Here is a 16,341-nt window from a genome sequence, read left to right as displayed (position 1 = left end):
ATAAAATATAATACTATATTTTTATTTACGGTTTTCACCCATTCATTTTTTCTTGAAATTCCGTATCGAAATCATGTATCGCATGGACACCTTCCTATTTAAAAAACAAAGTTGCATTCAATGTGGTGGATTCAAGATGGCGGACCAGATTTTTGGAGTCATAGTAAAATAGTATTTTCTATTTTAGTAGGACCCCGACCCCCAATCACACCCACCGTCAAATTACCTTTGTGTATGAGATATTCAGCCGTTCTCGGACTTTTCACCCACTCTCTATATTTTAATTATCTTTTAATATAGGTAGATGAAGGTGTAATAGGAGAAGGAGTTAGTAAGAAGTTGGTAAGTTTAAAGAGTAATATCACTAATAGTTCGTATAGTGAGTGATCTGTTCAAGTACTGTTCTCAATATTTCATTTGAAATTCACTTGGTAATTACTGTCAATTCATGTTTTGTAGGATGAAGGAGCCAACATAGGGCAGCGCTTCGGCATGAGCGACAAGGATCAAATGAAACTGAACATAATGTACAAGTGCGACAGCAGCCGAAATCGCTACCCCTCTCACTCACCCTCTAGCAGCAGCAGTTCCTACTCCAGCTCCAGCTACCCGCAGCTGCAGTCCTTCTGGGACTCGCCCTTCGACTTCAGCTACTTCAAGTGACACGCGCTCGACAAAATCGTTCAACTAGGTTTTCAAATTGTCTCTAAAGTTATCTAGAAACTAATTTCAACAATTATCTTAATTTCTAGGTTTTCAAATTGTCTCTAAATTTATCTAGAAACAAATTTCAACGATTGACTAGATTTCTAGGTTTTCAAATTATCTCTAAAATTATCTAGAAACAAATTTCAACGACTGTCTCGATTTTTAGATTGTCTAGATTTTGTAATTGTCTTCAAAATAATATAGAAACAAATTTCAATGATATCAAAGTTCAACTAGGGTTTCAAATTACGATGATATGGAAGTTGAATTGGGTTTTCTAATTTATTGGTCTCTAAATTTATCTAGAAACAAATTTCAACGATTGACTAGATTTCTAGGTTTTCAAATTGTCTCTAAAATTATCTAGAAACAAATTTCAATGACTGTCTCGATTTTTAGATTGTCTAGATTTTGAAATTTCCTCCAAAATAATATAGAAACAAATTTCAATGATATCAAAGTTCAACTAGGGTTTCAAATTATGATGATATGGAAGTTAAATTGGGGTTTCAAATTGTTCACAAAATTATCTAGGTACAAATTTCAGTGGGCCTAATATCAAAACCCTTAGAATTTTATATAGGCCTATATAACTTTAAATCTTGAAATACAGGAATACTTGAGATTCTTTTTGATCAATCTGAAGTTAAGAGAGAGTTAAAAATAGTTATAGGTAGGTACTCGTAGATGTCCCGTAACTCAAAATGGGTTTTTAATCTCTCAATTTTTTCTCACCTTTAATCCTTTTTTTAAGGTGATGCCCAAGTAAGCACCAGCCTTGAGCAGAGAAAATGAGAAGATGTTGTTCAGAGATGAAATGCCTATTGTAAATAGTTATTTGTGCAACTAGTGCGCAAAGTGACAGTTTGCTGCACCGAAAGAAACATTTACGCCCAAGCCGTAGGCGAGGGCGGAATGGCTTCTTGAGTGCAGCAGAGGAACTTTGCGCACATATTCCACATTAAATTTTCCCTACAGTTACCATTGAATATGAAAAGTGGGTAATTATGGATGAAATGATGGCTGAAATCCATCAAATGTTTGTGTGTGTGATGCTGTTTGTTATTAATAACAACCTTAATTCATTTAAAAATTAATAATCCAATTGAAGTTGAAAATTCTCAGCCAAAGTTCTCATTTTTATTCATTCAAGAATCAGAAAAATACAGATAAAACAAAAAATTTGCATTCAAAATACACGCCAACAGCTGGTTTGGATGACTGCAAAATGGCTGAACCGACAAGCGCGCGACCTAGCGGGAAGAATCGTACCTAACTTCGTTCTTTCATCCAGCTAAAAACAGTATTCAGATATTCAGAATTATGATTAACTAGAATTACCGAAAAAAAACTATAAGTGAACTAAAAAAATATTTATAAAATAACATAGACAACAGAAAATATTTTATTGTAGTATATTCTAATGTTATTTTATTAATTTTATTGACATGGATTTTGAACGGTAATTATTTAACCTGAAAATTCGAATTTCAAAATGTGTGTTTGCTACATTTCTCATTGCTTGGAGTTGAAATAATTTTTACTGTCAATAGAAAATAAACATTTTTTATTATTAAATGATGAGAAGTTATTATTTAATTATGATTTAGATAAACATTATTCTTGTTTTGGATTTCTAGATTGGGATTTTATCATAAATGTAGGGTAGCCATTGAAATGATTCTTATCTAAATCTAACCATAGTCATTGTTACCAACTTAATTTTTGTATTCGTGCACTAATCCTCCATATAACCCACCAACTATTTTGTGTTGCCATGTTGCAAATCTGGAGTGCAGAAAAATTTTTTCCCGCACTAGAGCAGAAAAGTGATTCTTTGCGTTCTGTAATCAGTGCAGGAATGGCCACTTCTCAAGGTAACTGTAGGAAAAGAATTAAAGTTAGGACTTATAGAATAATCAACTCCATTTTCATCTTATATTCAGAATGGATAGATTTTCTGAAGCAGGATTATCATATAATTATAATATTTGATAATGGGTGAAAGTAGGTCTGAAATGATTGTTTCAAACCCTCAAAAATTATAATAGGTACTTAAAATTGTCTATCTCAAATACATAATTATTTTGAATCCTTATTTGTTCTCAGAATGGATCAATAAAAAGATATTCAAGAACTGAATCAGAAGTGACATAAAACATCTCATCACAATCAATATGATCAGGTAGCTCAAATACTTTTTATCATCTCAATATGTCAGAGAATATAATCTTCTACAATTATTATATATGCTACAGTATTATTTATAGATAGTATATTCCACTCAGATAAGAATATTCAAATGGGTACCGTAGCCTACTTCATATTATACATTATTTCAAAGGATGTTTCAAACTTCAACGATTCTATAATGTTCCACTAACTAGATGTAGGCTAGTGAGAAGGTTTTATAATGATAACATTTTATAATAAAATAATACTTGAAAATATGTTGTAAAGTGAAAAAGGTTCGAAAACACTTATTGATATCACATTTGTTTAAGCTGTTAATTTTCCTGGTTATGTTTTTCAGTTTGCCACATGACCAGCAATTGCATGAGAAAGTACTGTATAATAATATTGTGATAATAGTGTTTCTCAATCCTAGATAAACAAAATTAGTTGACAGAATATTCTACCATAGAAAACAAATCAAATCCTTGTAGGAAGTCTAAATTCAGTGATATTATATCATTGAAACTGTAAAAATTGCCAATTTAGAGCTTACGCACTTGTATTTTTGGGTATAATTATCTAGTTTAAATGTTAAAATATATTACAATCTCCAAATCATTCAGAAATTTTTAAATGGAACGCTATTGTGTGAACTTCAAGCTTCAAATTATTTTAATTTCTCTAAACAACCGATAGGCCTATCTTGAACATTGTTCTTTTTGAAGTTTCGGTATTTGAAGCACAATTGAGAAGATAGCAGTCACAAAAATTCTCAACAATGGTTAATATGAGGTAGGCTATAACATGAGAAAGCAATTACATTTTCTACCGGTAGCATAAGCTGATATTATAGTTCTCAGAAGACTTAGTATTATCTTTACCAAACGAATTGTTCCAATTCAAAAACGTTTACCAGCAAGGTATTCTCAATAGAGCAGAACAATGAATTATCTCTGAATTTTTTGAGATAAAACAAAAATAGGGTGCATGAAATTTTGGCGTTTGAAAGCAACTTAAAATTCAGCTTTTATCACTCAATTCATGATGGAAGGCTCAAGGAAGTTCATATTTGCAGTTCAGCATAGCTAGACAAGTTGTGTTGAAGGTTGTCTGGCTAAAATTTGTTTTGAAAATGTTTCCGATTTTCTTTTCTATCTTGTTCATTTATTTGATTTGTCCCTCCCTTCAAAAACCTCCCCCCACGCCGCAGCACTCTGGATTCATGTCTCCTAGTGTAGCTGATATTGTGGGTAAGTGAATACGCTACACTTAATACTTCAATAAAGAATAGAGAAAAATATATTTGAAATATATTAAGAATCAAATAAAAAATTAGGGATTAGAAATTCAAAGCTTTGTGTGCATAAGACCATAATGGTCTGTTTTGAGATAAAGTAAGGCCATATATTAAGTATGTCTTCTTGGATAAAGTCAGTCACTATTCAATGTAGCCTATTATATAGCATAATTATAATATATATGAATAAAAACACTTCATTTGAATGGGCTACTTTTACAAATTAATAAAAACAATATGGAAACTTGAAGTACCCTTTATTATTTAAAATATCACAACTAGTTTCGACCCTAACTTAGGTCATTTTCAAGTTGAAATGTGGAAAATTGATGATTTATTTTTTTCAAGTTCTCACATTATCCAAGATTCCATATTGTTTTTTTTCAAATTCATATATGAATCTATTATAACATTTAATTCATGCACTTTGAGCAAATATATGAAGCATTAATCAAAAGCCACTCCTATTCTTCCCACTAGAGGATCTTCTGTGAAAATTATAGTTTATTTAATATAAAACGGTAAACGGTAAGTGAAAAAACCACTGGCATAAGATGACTCTTGTTCGCCAGTGGGAGTAGGAGATTAAATTATAATACGCTTAACCTGATTTAAATTGATTCAGCACAGAAGCAAATATTTTTACAGAATAGTAAATTATGAAACGAAGAATCGAAACAAAATTCACTTCAAAAAAATTAAAAAATTCTCTCGAGTATCTTAATATACTATATAACTATGGTACTACTCACTTATTCATAAAATAGTGATCCATAAATACAGTGTATATAGAACGCATTTCATGGTAAATGGGAAGAGCGAAAATCATAATATTCTTATAAAAAACAAAAAAATTCACAAAATATTTAAATTGAAAATTAAAAAATTCTGGCAAATCGTAATTCCCATACGAAAAAAATAAGAAAATATTCAAATTGGAATAAAAATTCTGGCAAATCGTATTACTTATACGGTACGAAAAAAGCACAAAATATTCAAATTGAAAAAAAATCTTGGCAAATCGCAATTACTATACGAAAAAAATCACAAAATATTCAAATCAAAATAAAAACTCTGGCAAATCCAATCTCTTATGTTATTAGGGACAGTTTTGATACATGGAAATTCAATGAGATCTGAAGGTAATTTATTGATTATTTTTGGTGCTATATAAATAAGCTGGTTACGGATGATTGTCAGATCTGAGTTTATTTATATTATTTATATTCATTTATATTGTATCTGGTTCGTTGATGTTCATTATTTATTTTAAAAAATATATTTTTATTACTCTGAAAGTATTTAAAGACGTTCAATACATACAGCTGGCGGATTGTCATCACTTTAATTTTATTGAAGGCTTGAATAGAAGGGTATATTATGGATCTATTTAGTATTGTTTTTATAATCATTTTTTGTATTACAAATAGAGCTAACAGATGAGAGTTGAATGCTCCCCCCCCAAACTACTAATCCATATTGCAGTAGGGACTGTACAATTGCAAAGTAAACCATTTTTAACATTGGTATCTGGAGTATGGACCGCAATTTATAGAAGTTATAGGATACAAAATTTAATCGCTCACACAAATAATCAATGTGTCTTTTCCATTTAAATCCTTCATCAATAATTATACCTAGGTATTTGATGTGGCTGGTTTTTTCTATTTCAGGGCAGTTACATGCAGCTAAATTATTGTTAAAATTCTCACAATTAATGTGCAGTTTAAGTACACAGTTCGTTTCTTCTCTTCCAGCAATACTCCTCGAAAAAGCAATATACTTTGTTTTTTTAATATTTAAACTAAGGGAGTTGAAATCCAGCCATCTTTTTAGTGTAGAGTCGCCTTTAGAGGCCGTCTCATAGGTCTCATTCCATGTTTCACCCCCATACAACAACACTGTGTCATCTGCGAATGAATATACTTCCCCTCCATTCAACTCTAATCTAAGTACTTCATTCACATATAACAGGAAGAGGATAGGTGATAAGACAGTGCCTTGAGGGAGACCATAGCATGAAAGAGGTATTTCACTTACTGAGTCATCGAGTGATAAAATCTGTGCTCTATTTGACAAGTAGCTCTTGAACAATTTCAAAGGTAATCCTCTTATGCCAACCCACTCTAATTTGTCCAATAACTTATCGTGAGACACAGTGTCATAAGCTTTTGCTAGGTCCAGGAAGATAGCTAGGGTTTTCTTTCCTTTGTTCAAACGATCTGAAACCGCGTTTGAGAATTTGATCAGGACATCATTTGTACTCTTTTTACTCTGAAAACCAAACTGATTCTCTTCTATTATTTTGTGTTTGTTTAAAAACTTAATAATCTGTTTTTTTATCAATTTCTCCATTATTTTAGTCAATGAACTTAATAAACTAATTGGTCTATAATTTTCTGCAAGTTTCCTATCCCCTGATTTGAAAAGTGGTTTAATCTTAGCAATCTTGAATGAAGTTGGAAAAAATCCTCTTTCAAAGCCTTTATTTATTATAAAAGTTAACGGCCAAGCTATAAAAGGCGCTATTTTTTTCAAAATCTTACTATTAATGCCATCTATGCCTGGACTAGTATTGCTTTTCAGATATGATAATCTAATGCATATCTCAATCAATTCTATTAACTGAGGAGCCAAACTGAACAACATTATAATATATCAAAATGAATGTACGGTAGTCTGCTTTCCGCTATATCTTAAGGAAATGGTCTTGGATGCAGTTATTATTGAGTAAAGAATTAACAAAAACCTTTTTTACCACAAACTAACTAGGCTTTTTCCAATTTGTAAGGAGAAGGAATAAACAGTTGGAAACCCAGTAGTCGACAAAATATTTGGGAACTCAGTGGACAATTTGAAGGAGACATAATGTTGGAAGCCAACGAAATTGATGCTAAAAACATTATAATAACCGAGGAAAAAAGATGGTTGAATGCTACAATGGCCTATCATATCCATGAGGATTTTGGTGAGTTATATTCATTTTAATTTTGATTTTGTAAAAATATTAATTACAGATGAACCTTTGAATTTGCAAGTACGATTAGGTTGAAGCTCATCCAGGCTTTTACATGGTATCAGTGGATCCTCATTATTTTATACAGGAATACAGAGAAACCAGACCTGATATGAAAATTCCATACTAATACATTTCAATGTTGTCCATAGAAGCCTCAAGTACAGTTTTTTTAGTAGGGTGAAAAATATCAGTTCAGCTGGAAAATGGTAAATCACAGTTTTAATATTGCAGTTTTAGTGTTGTTTCATATTGCTAGAATAGTTTAATTTGTTTACAATAAAGCCATTATTTGCAATGCTATCTCAAGCTCTACGAAACACAGTATTGCAGGGATTTTAAAGATAGATCGGAGGAGAATCAAACTTTATTACAGAGGAAAAATTTACTTGATTCAGACTAGTCTGAGAAATTGGTGGATAATAAATTTCTATGTTTGATACATTGCAACCTAATAATAGTTACCCTATCCTTTTGTATACATAGGTGTATGGTGTGTTAGAGGGAAGATTGTTTTGCTGCTGTCAGATTTTTGAGAAATTCAAATTTTATTATATTGAGTTAATTCATCTTTCAATGGAAAAGGAAAACATAATTTGTTAATTCAGCCTGGGTCAACTCTTCTCGAACAATGAATATCTCGAAACGGATAATAAATAATTTTTCCAAATTACCAAATCCAATTATGTGTGGTGATAATATGATGGAGGGATGTATTGAATTGAGGACTATTCAAGCATGTTTAGTTACCCATGTATAACTAGAATACTATTCGTATAGTATATTTTAGGCAATAGAAAAAAATAAAAATCTCAGAACCCTTTTTGAATATTTAATCACAACATGTTTCGGACATTGATGCCATTTTCAAGTGATATAAGGTAAATAAATAAATACTGCTGGAAGATTCTCATTTTGATCATATGATAGTGTATTAATATGATTTTATGAACTAAAACTATAAATATTGTGGATTTGAATTCGCATGATTCTATCAAGAATGGGGTTATTGGTGTCTAATTGGATTAAGTTTATTATTTTATCTCTGTTTAATTTTGCCGCTTTATAAATATGAAATTCTTCTTTAACATTCAGTTTTCCACTTTTATTAGACTACCATAATTTATTATTTTCATATTGGAATTTATATCTGTAAAATCATGGCCTGAATCTATCAAGTGTTCAGCAAATGCCGACTTTTGTGTATAATTTTTAGATTTTAATGCTTGGATAATGTTCTCGAAACCTGATATGGAAATTTACGGACACCAATAACCCCATTTTTGATAGAATCATGCGAATTTAAATCCACAATTTATAGTTTTAGTAATCTTAGTTCATAAAATCATATGAATACACTATCATATGATCAAAGTAAGAATCTTCCAGCAGTATCTATTTATTTACTTTATATCACTTGAAAATGGCATCAATGTCCGAAACATGTTGTGATTAAATATTCAAAAAGGGTACTGAGACTTTTATTTTTCTTCCTATTTCTATAAAAAGTATCCCTATACAGAAAAGAGATATATATTTTAGGTATTGTACAGGGTTTCTCCATTCAGAAACAACTTATTATCTCCTACCTAATGTGAATTTTTTACCTATTTTGATTATCAGATTATCAGATTAATAGAGTAACTTACCGGTATTAAAAATCTATTAATACTAGTAGCTATCATACTTTTATTTCTCTATATTTCGATTATTAAACAAAGAGAGTAATAATAAATAATTTGATTACCTATGGTTTTGTAAGCCTTGTCGTGCCTTTTCGAAATTACCCTAATTGAAAATTATATTATTTCACATAATTTTATTATGTCACATAGGTAGTCTACTGTACAATACGGTAGTGACAATCAGCTCACTAGCAATTGTTGATAAAAAAAATTATAAAATTGAAAATTTTCTCAGACTATAACTCTGAAAATTACAGCTTCATATATGTTAGGACCATAGTCCTAAAGAAAAAATCCGTGTTGCCAAATTGTGCAGAATTCAAATCTTTGAATGCAAGCTCATTGCTCATATAATAGGATGTCTCCAATATTTGACAACACAGTAGATGCAGAGTTGTCAATTTGAATAAGTATACCAAGTCATTTATTGGCTTCCATAGAAAATTCGCACAATTTGGAAAAATGGATATTCTCTCAAAGTCTCAACTTATTTTGTACAAACTACAGGATGACTGGGATATGAACTAGAGTACTGAATGTATGAACAGGATAGATATGTATGATGTTCATAACAATATATTAATCCATGTTATTCAATGTTGAACATGGGCTGGCCACTAACGGTAGAACATGCATGGTAGACATAATATAGGCCTACGTGTACATGCATGTCCTACCGTTAGTGGCCAGCCTAATAGTACCGTACTAACATAATATATACCGTAACTTAAAAAGATAAAATAATACAATAGTACCCTTTTTGAGAAGTTTTTAATATGGAATAGCAAATTGAAAACTGATTAATTTTTTTGTTATTTTATATTGAAAACTTCTCAAAAAGGGTACTATTGGTGTTATTCTACAAATAAGAATTTTGTTTCCTACAGTTACCTTGAGAAGTGACAATTTCTGCGTTGATTGCAGAACGCAAAGAATTACTTTTTCACACTAGTGGGAAAAAGAGCCTACACGGCCTACGGCTCGTGCATAAGCGCTTCTTTCGGTGCAGCAAAGTGCCACTTTGCGCACTAGTTGCACGAATAACTATTTCAATAGCCCTGAATAGATACCATTTAAAAACTTATAATTAGGATATGAATCTTTTTCAGACGAAAAAGAGATAGCAATAATCAAGAAAGCAATCACAGAGATCGAAAAGTCGAGCTGCCTGAAGTTCACAGAATACGTTGAGGAGGATGAGGACTATGTGATGGTGCAGAACGACAGACCGGGCTGCTGGTCGTTCGCGGGCAGGCAGGGAGGGGGGCAGGTGCTCAATTTGAGCAAGAAGTGCGTCCAACATGGCGTCGTCGTGCATGAATTCCTGCATGCTCTTGGCTTCTACCATCAGCAGAGTGCCTCTGACAGGGATCAGTTCATCAAGATTCACTGGGAGAATATCAAAGAAGGTTGGTGAATCGAAATATTGTCTTTTCCTCCACCTAATGTCTAAAAAGTACTTACTTTACTCCCTGAAACATAATAATAAAGTGTCACTTTTTCACTCTCGGTAGTAAAAAACAGAGAAACTGTTCAGCTCTATCAACTGGCATGATTCTCCTCTCTGGGAAACTAATGGGGGGTTCACCCCATCCTTGAGAAATGGACTTAGTAACCTCCTTCTCGTGCATGAGGTAGGTAGGTAGCGCAGTTCATAAAAATAACACATAGTCGAGATATTTCATCTGTAGAACAGCTGTTTTATTTATTTATTTATTTATTTATTTATTCAAGGTGATACACATACTATAATTAGGAAAGAAAAAACAGGCAATTGCCCAAAACTTCTTCAGTTCCTGGATTTTCACATATTAAAAATAGTCCAAACAATTAGGTTAAGTTCAAATTTTGATTTCTGCCAAAGTTTCCGCACCATCCGAGGAAGATAACACAGATATAAAATTGATTTTGAATTTCACAATGTTGATATAAAGCCGAAAAACAATAATCAATCCTAAATTCAATTAAATTAATTGAAATAAATTAAAAAATTTGAAGACAAAAATTAGACACTCACTTTCAGCTACTTTACAGCTGTTAAGATGTTTTTTAACTTACATCTCTATTTTGACGACTTTAAAAAAATTACGACTAAAAAAATAATCGTATTTCACAATTTACTCTAAGGAAAAAGTACTCTGAAAACAATAATTATATATACACATATACAGAAGTTTGATCGTAGTTTCAAATATGAGCAAGGAAAGTTGTGTGAGTGTACCACACCAGATTTTTTTTTGGAAAGCAATACTTTCCTTACCTATGGTAGTAGGGCAAGGAAAGTAAAAAAATGTAATTTTTTTTATTCTATGTTATTCAAAGTACCAGTTAACGAATACGGTATTCCTCATCAACTAATCAAATTTTAAATGGGAGCTTCATCATAGCTGTAGTTGTGGCGGCCATTGTTGTTACAACTCTTGCCGACAGATAGCGCTGTCAGTGGAGAACTGTGATTACAAGCCAGCTGTTTCTGTTTACTTTTTAGATTATGTTGTAACACATTGTTTGGTCACATACATTTTTAAAAATTATTTCATTTGCATATTTAATAAAGATGTAGGTGGAGGAAAAATGTTGCGTATAATCATGAGTGAGAAATGTTTTTTCTCCCTCAGAAAAATTGTTGCCCTTGGCTTCGCCTCGGGCTTCAAACTTTTCCTCCAGGGAGAAAAAACAGTACTTTTCACTCTAGATATACAAATAACTATTGCCTCCGTGTCTTTGAAACGGCATGTAGACAAGGTATGGTTCGCGGGGTAATATTCATGGCTTTGCAAAAACACCAGGCGTCCCAGACCCTAGGTGGAGAGAGCTCCCTACAGAGCTTCCTTGAAGGAAGCTTACCTACTCACAGAGATTCTTCACGAATGAGAGAGTTGCAATATTGCAACTTATCACCAACAATGGAAAGAGCATGTTATTGAACGAATGTCAGTTGATAGGATGCGTTGTGCTACTTGTGTATCTTTTCGAATGCAACGTGTTGCTTTTAAGAAGATACAAAAGAGCATCTGTTGCTTATGAAAAGATGCATTTTCAAAAATTGTCTATGTTTTTGATCGGGTAGTATGTAGTGCAGTGTCCCTCTGCCGATAAGCAAAGCTGGACCTGGGCTGTACCATACATTATTATGTTCTGGAATGATTTCATGAGATGAAATAATATGGAATATTATAGGCATATTCTGTTATTTCCATGCTGGGTTATATTGAAGGATAGTGAGTCAAAATGGTACCATACTTTATTATGTTTCTGAAGTGATTTCATGAAATGAAATAATATAGAATCACAAAGGCCCATTTTTGTTATTTCCATGCTGGAAAACTGAAGGTTGGTGTGTCAAAATGTTTTTGATATAATAATCATACATTTCATTATGTTCTGAAATGATTCCATGAGATAGAATAATATAGAATCATAGAGGCCTATTATGTTATTTCCATACTGGATAATTGCATAATAAGATGACAATGTCAATCAGGAAATTTTATTACTTGCGAAACTTCTGCGATGAAAAAGTGTTAAGAATGCTATACTATGCATTGGTACACTCGAATTTGCAATATGGCATAACATGCTGGGGTGGAACCTTTAAAACGTTGATAAAACCAATTAGAACTACTCAAAATCACTTTATAAGAATAGTTCTGAAGAAACCAAGGCGTGAAAGCTCTTTTCCACTTTATAAAACAATTAATGTCTTGCCGGTTCAGTATCTTTTTTTATTCAGGGTTCTGTGATTATTCTATGAAAAAAGTGGAAATACGGGTACAGATAACTTGATTTATAATACTAGACGAGCAGTTTCAAATTTTTTCAGATCTCAAAAAGTTAGTACAATGATTTTCAAAAAATTCTTTCAGTTACTTGGGTATACAATATTTTAATAGTTTGCCAATAGATATCAGGGACTGTGATAATAAGAATACATTTTTTAAGAAAATTAAAGCATGGTTATGGGTCCAAACGGATGTTGATGTTCTAAGAATTAACCCGGTTTGAATTTTTTTGTATTACTGTTTATTTGGAGTTTATCATGTTGATTAGAAATTCATGAATCCGGTTGTTTTTCAGTTTGGGTATTGTTTTTGTATGCTGCTTTGTTTTTTTTTTGTTAATTGTATGTTTGTATACCATTGTTACAGCACGGAGATCTACTCATGTATGTTGTCTTGTTATATTTGATTTTTTACTTCTTGCTGGTTATCTTGGCTTGTTGGGAATAGTGATTAAAGTTTACAGGATGCTACAGACGTCGTGCGCTAAAATGTCTGTAAAGTGATGAACTGAACTCAAAATAAATTAATCTATGTCTCAACAATTTAGTAATTACAATTAAATACATTACTAACAATGACCACACAACTTGTCAAAGTGATCATATAATCTCCAAAACTTAAAATGAATGTCAAGTGAAATTTATGATGGAAATAAAAATTATCTATTATTTATCTATTTATATTGAAGGTCAGTTGAGCTCTACTCAGGTTTCCAGTGTAGAACCATATCATAACAATAACAGAATAGGAATTTAAAATTTCATATCTCTCATACAATATTTCACAACTATGAGATGGAAATTAATAAGAAATTGCACTCGTTCAAACGCCAATGAATATAAAAAAGCCTTAACAGTAGTTGAACGAAATTGAAAAATTCAAGCTGTCTACCCAATTGTCAATATTTGCAGTAGCAGAAGTCTTTTTCGGGGTGGTTAACAGCATTTAATTATGTCACCTATATAATCAGTTATTCATTATTCACTTATAATGATTGGGTGTGCTACCTTCTTCTTTATATTCAATCATTTGATATCATCATTCAATTTTTCCTTGATCTAACCAATTGTATTAATTCTAGAACAAAGGCTTTGCTCATACCAGTTTGGTAGTTTTTTACTTCTATCAATGATAAAATAATCAATAGAAATTGACTGTGTTCGAAGTAATTATTTCAAATACCTATAATATTATATGAAATTAATTGAACATTGATTTCAGATCACAAACACAACTTCAAGAAATACACAGAGAGCAAAGTGACCGATCTTGGAGTGAGCTATGATTATAGCAGTATCATGCATTATGGTCCTTACGCCTTTTCCAAGAATGAGAAGCGTACTATAACCACTGTTGTAAGTAGGCATACAGTAAATAGGCTGTCTAAATTTCTTAACTGTTCCTCTATAACAGTAGGAAAAATGGAAATGAAATTGATATAGCATTGAAAATTAGAAATACAGGAAAAAGAAGAAATATGTAGAATATAACACATCACTTATAAAAGTTGCAATACTATGATAAATTCAGATAAACGTCTAAAAAATGATGTTAAATTATTAGTTATAGAAAGTTATTGACTGTGTAATAACTTGGATGTGAACGAGATTTTGTGTATAGTAGGCCTATGCTATATTAAAAGAAAATATTCAGAAACGTATTGTTGGCATGAAGACAGCCAGAACAATTTTTATAAACAATCTAACGTGATTTCACTGCATTCTCTACATTCACTCTTATATTTTACTATCAAGTTGTTTCAATTTTTTCAGACATTTGACCTCACTTCCATAGATGCCATATAAAATTAATTCTTGTTAATGAGACTAATTTTTTCTTTGTGAATTTATCGTTTCAGGAGAAAGATGTCAAGATCGGACAACGAAAAGGTCTCAGTAAAAAAGACAAGAAGAAACTGAATAAAATGTACAATTGCAAATACTCGGAGGATGAAGTCGAGAGCAGTGATACTGATTCCGATGAGGATTACTCTGATTACATCGATGATGATTTGATTGAGGATCTCATTTGAGCACTTCTGATCAAATTTAATGTCTTGTCTCATGACATAAATCACTGATGCATTTGAATTTCTCATTCGTTATTTCCCATACATTTATTTAGGTACCTACATTAATATTTGACACAACTAAACTTAGGAATATCAGAAAATAATCTAAATTAGACATAGGCTATCTGAATTTTGTCTAACTGCACTTATGTGACTATAATCAACTGGAACTATGTTTCATCTTGCTATTATCATAAGTTTTAGGTTTATTGTTGAGTTTATATCCCCTATTAAGCTTATAATATTCAGTTCCTCCATCTCAATGGCAGGGCTACTTGAATGTTTTACAGTATTACTTACAATTACCCTGAAGCCCTCGTGTCTCAAATAAAATAAAAAAGGAATAATGTATTAGAAATTTTATGTAGGCCACGTAATTGTGTATGATAGTGTAGAATTTGAATAACATTATAATGCTCTTATTATAATTATATCATTATGGAACCACGTCTTCCAGGTCCGTATGATCAATAGCAGTTTCACACCCAAGTTCTGGTTGATCCCAGATCAAATCGAGCTTTATGGTCGCAAATTCAATATAAAGTGTTAGATCAACTGATGGTTTAATCTCGACATGGAATATATAACAGAACTACTATTGGACATACACACTTTAATACACCTACTACAGTGCATACAATTGTTTTTCTCCCACTGTAAAGCTTCACGATAATTTGAGCTAGGCTTATTCATTTTTCGGAATTGAAGACATTTTTCAAACTATAGGCATAGAATTTATTTATCTATTTATCACATTGTGTACAAATACTTGACAAGAAGTTAATTGCCAATCAATACAACGCAACTTTCAGCTGCGTTTACACCAAAGTTAATATAATAACACAATTTTAATAACTAAGTCCTTATTAGATTAAACGGAACTTGACAAACACATATGTTCATCATATGTATGATGAGTTATGTTCAATCTAATAGAATCTATAAGGATTAAGTTATTAACATTTTGTTATTAACTTTGGTGTAAACGCAGCTTAAGCAACTCCAATCTATTGCTATTCTATATATATATATATTACTACCTATGTGATAGCAGATAGAAGTTAGTAACTATTCTTTTCATCTCTGGTAATAGAAAATATATTCCCTGCTAACTATATAAGTTACTACTATAACATGTCAAAATCTGTGTGATTGGTTGATCAATTTACTAATATTGTTTTATTGCTTGATTACAACGAGAGTATGAGGAAGAAAGATGGGATCGAACTTCACTCATGTAGCAGAGATCTTCCAATTTCTTGAATACGGTTTACAAAAATAGTTATTAGGAGGTACAGTAGTGGTACAGTATTACACAATATTATTCAAAGCTGAATACAGTTTTCATGTTTCAATAAATTAATATTTTACTGTGAAAAATATAAAAAAAAATATCATAATTGTGCTTTACTGAAGAATATAGGATAATAATAGTAGAATATGTGAATGATAATTGAGTGTCAAAGTATTCAAATTGTTCTATATGGATGATTTTTGTGAGTATTTTTCAATCAAACGGTTTACACATTCCAATAATATTGTTCGAGCTGTATTTCAATCTAGTTCTATAAATTATGCGTAAGTAGGCTACTTGTTTCCAATCAACT

General features: G+C 31.5%; 2 protein-coding genes across 4 annotated transcripts in view; both read left to right on the top strand.

Annotated features, from left to right (window-relative positions):
* Positions 1–1,646, top strand: part of LOC111052015 (low choriolytic enzyme-like) — a 95,446-nt gene extending 93,800 nt beyond the window's left edge. For all 3 annotated transcript variants that reach the window (XM_039437213.1, XM_039437211.1, XM_039437212.1), the window contains one exon: positions 460–1,646. In XM_039437213.1, the coding sequence (XP_039293147.1) occupies positions 460–663 (204 nt within the window). In that variant the 3' untranslated portion in view covers positions 664–1,646. The remainder of the gene's footprint in view (positions 1–459) is intronic.
* A 1,999-nt stretch (positions 1,647–3,645) lies between these two features.
* Positions 3,646–14,753, top strand: LOC111052008 (zinc metalloproteinase nas-13). Its single transcript, XM_022338606.2, has 5 exons — positions 3,646–4,133; positions 6,972–7,148; positions 9,991–10,290; positions 13,885–14,018; positions 14,522–14,753. Exons 1-5 carry the CDS (start codon positions 4,016–4,018, stop codon positions 14,693–14,695), a joined length of 903 nt encoding a protein of 300 aa, XP_022194298.2. The 5' UTR covers positions 3,646–4,015; the 3' UTR covers positions 14,696–14,753.
* The last annotated feature ends 1,588 nt before the right edge of the window (positions 14,754–16,341 follow it).

The sequence above is a fragment of the Nilaparvata lugens genome, chromosome 10 (genome assembly GCF_014356525.2).
Source record: "Nilaparvata lugens isolate BPH chromosome 10, ASM1435652v1, whole genome shotgun sequence".
NCBI lineage: Eukaryota > Metazoa > Arthropoda > Insecta > Hemiptera > Delphacidae > Nilaparvata > Nilaparvata lugens.
This window is presented reverse-complemented; position numbering and strand designations above follow the sequence as displayed.

What these genes read in the sequence shown, in the direction of transcription:
- LOC111052008 (XM_022338606.2), top strand. Translation starts at nt 4,016, where the DNA reads ATGTTTCCGATTTTCTTTTCTATCTTGTTCATTTATTTGATTTGTCCC. An exon ending in TAGTGTAGCTGATATTGTGG is followed by an intron (nt 4,134 to 6,971) that starts GTAAGTGAATAC and finishes CCAATTTGTAAG; the next exon opens with GAGAAGGAATAAACAGTTGG. An exon ending in TCATATCCATGAGGATTTTG is followed by an intron (nt 7,149 to 9,990) that starts GTGAGTTATATT and finishes AATCTTTTTCAG; the next exon opens with ACGAAAAAGAGATAGCAATA.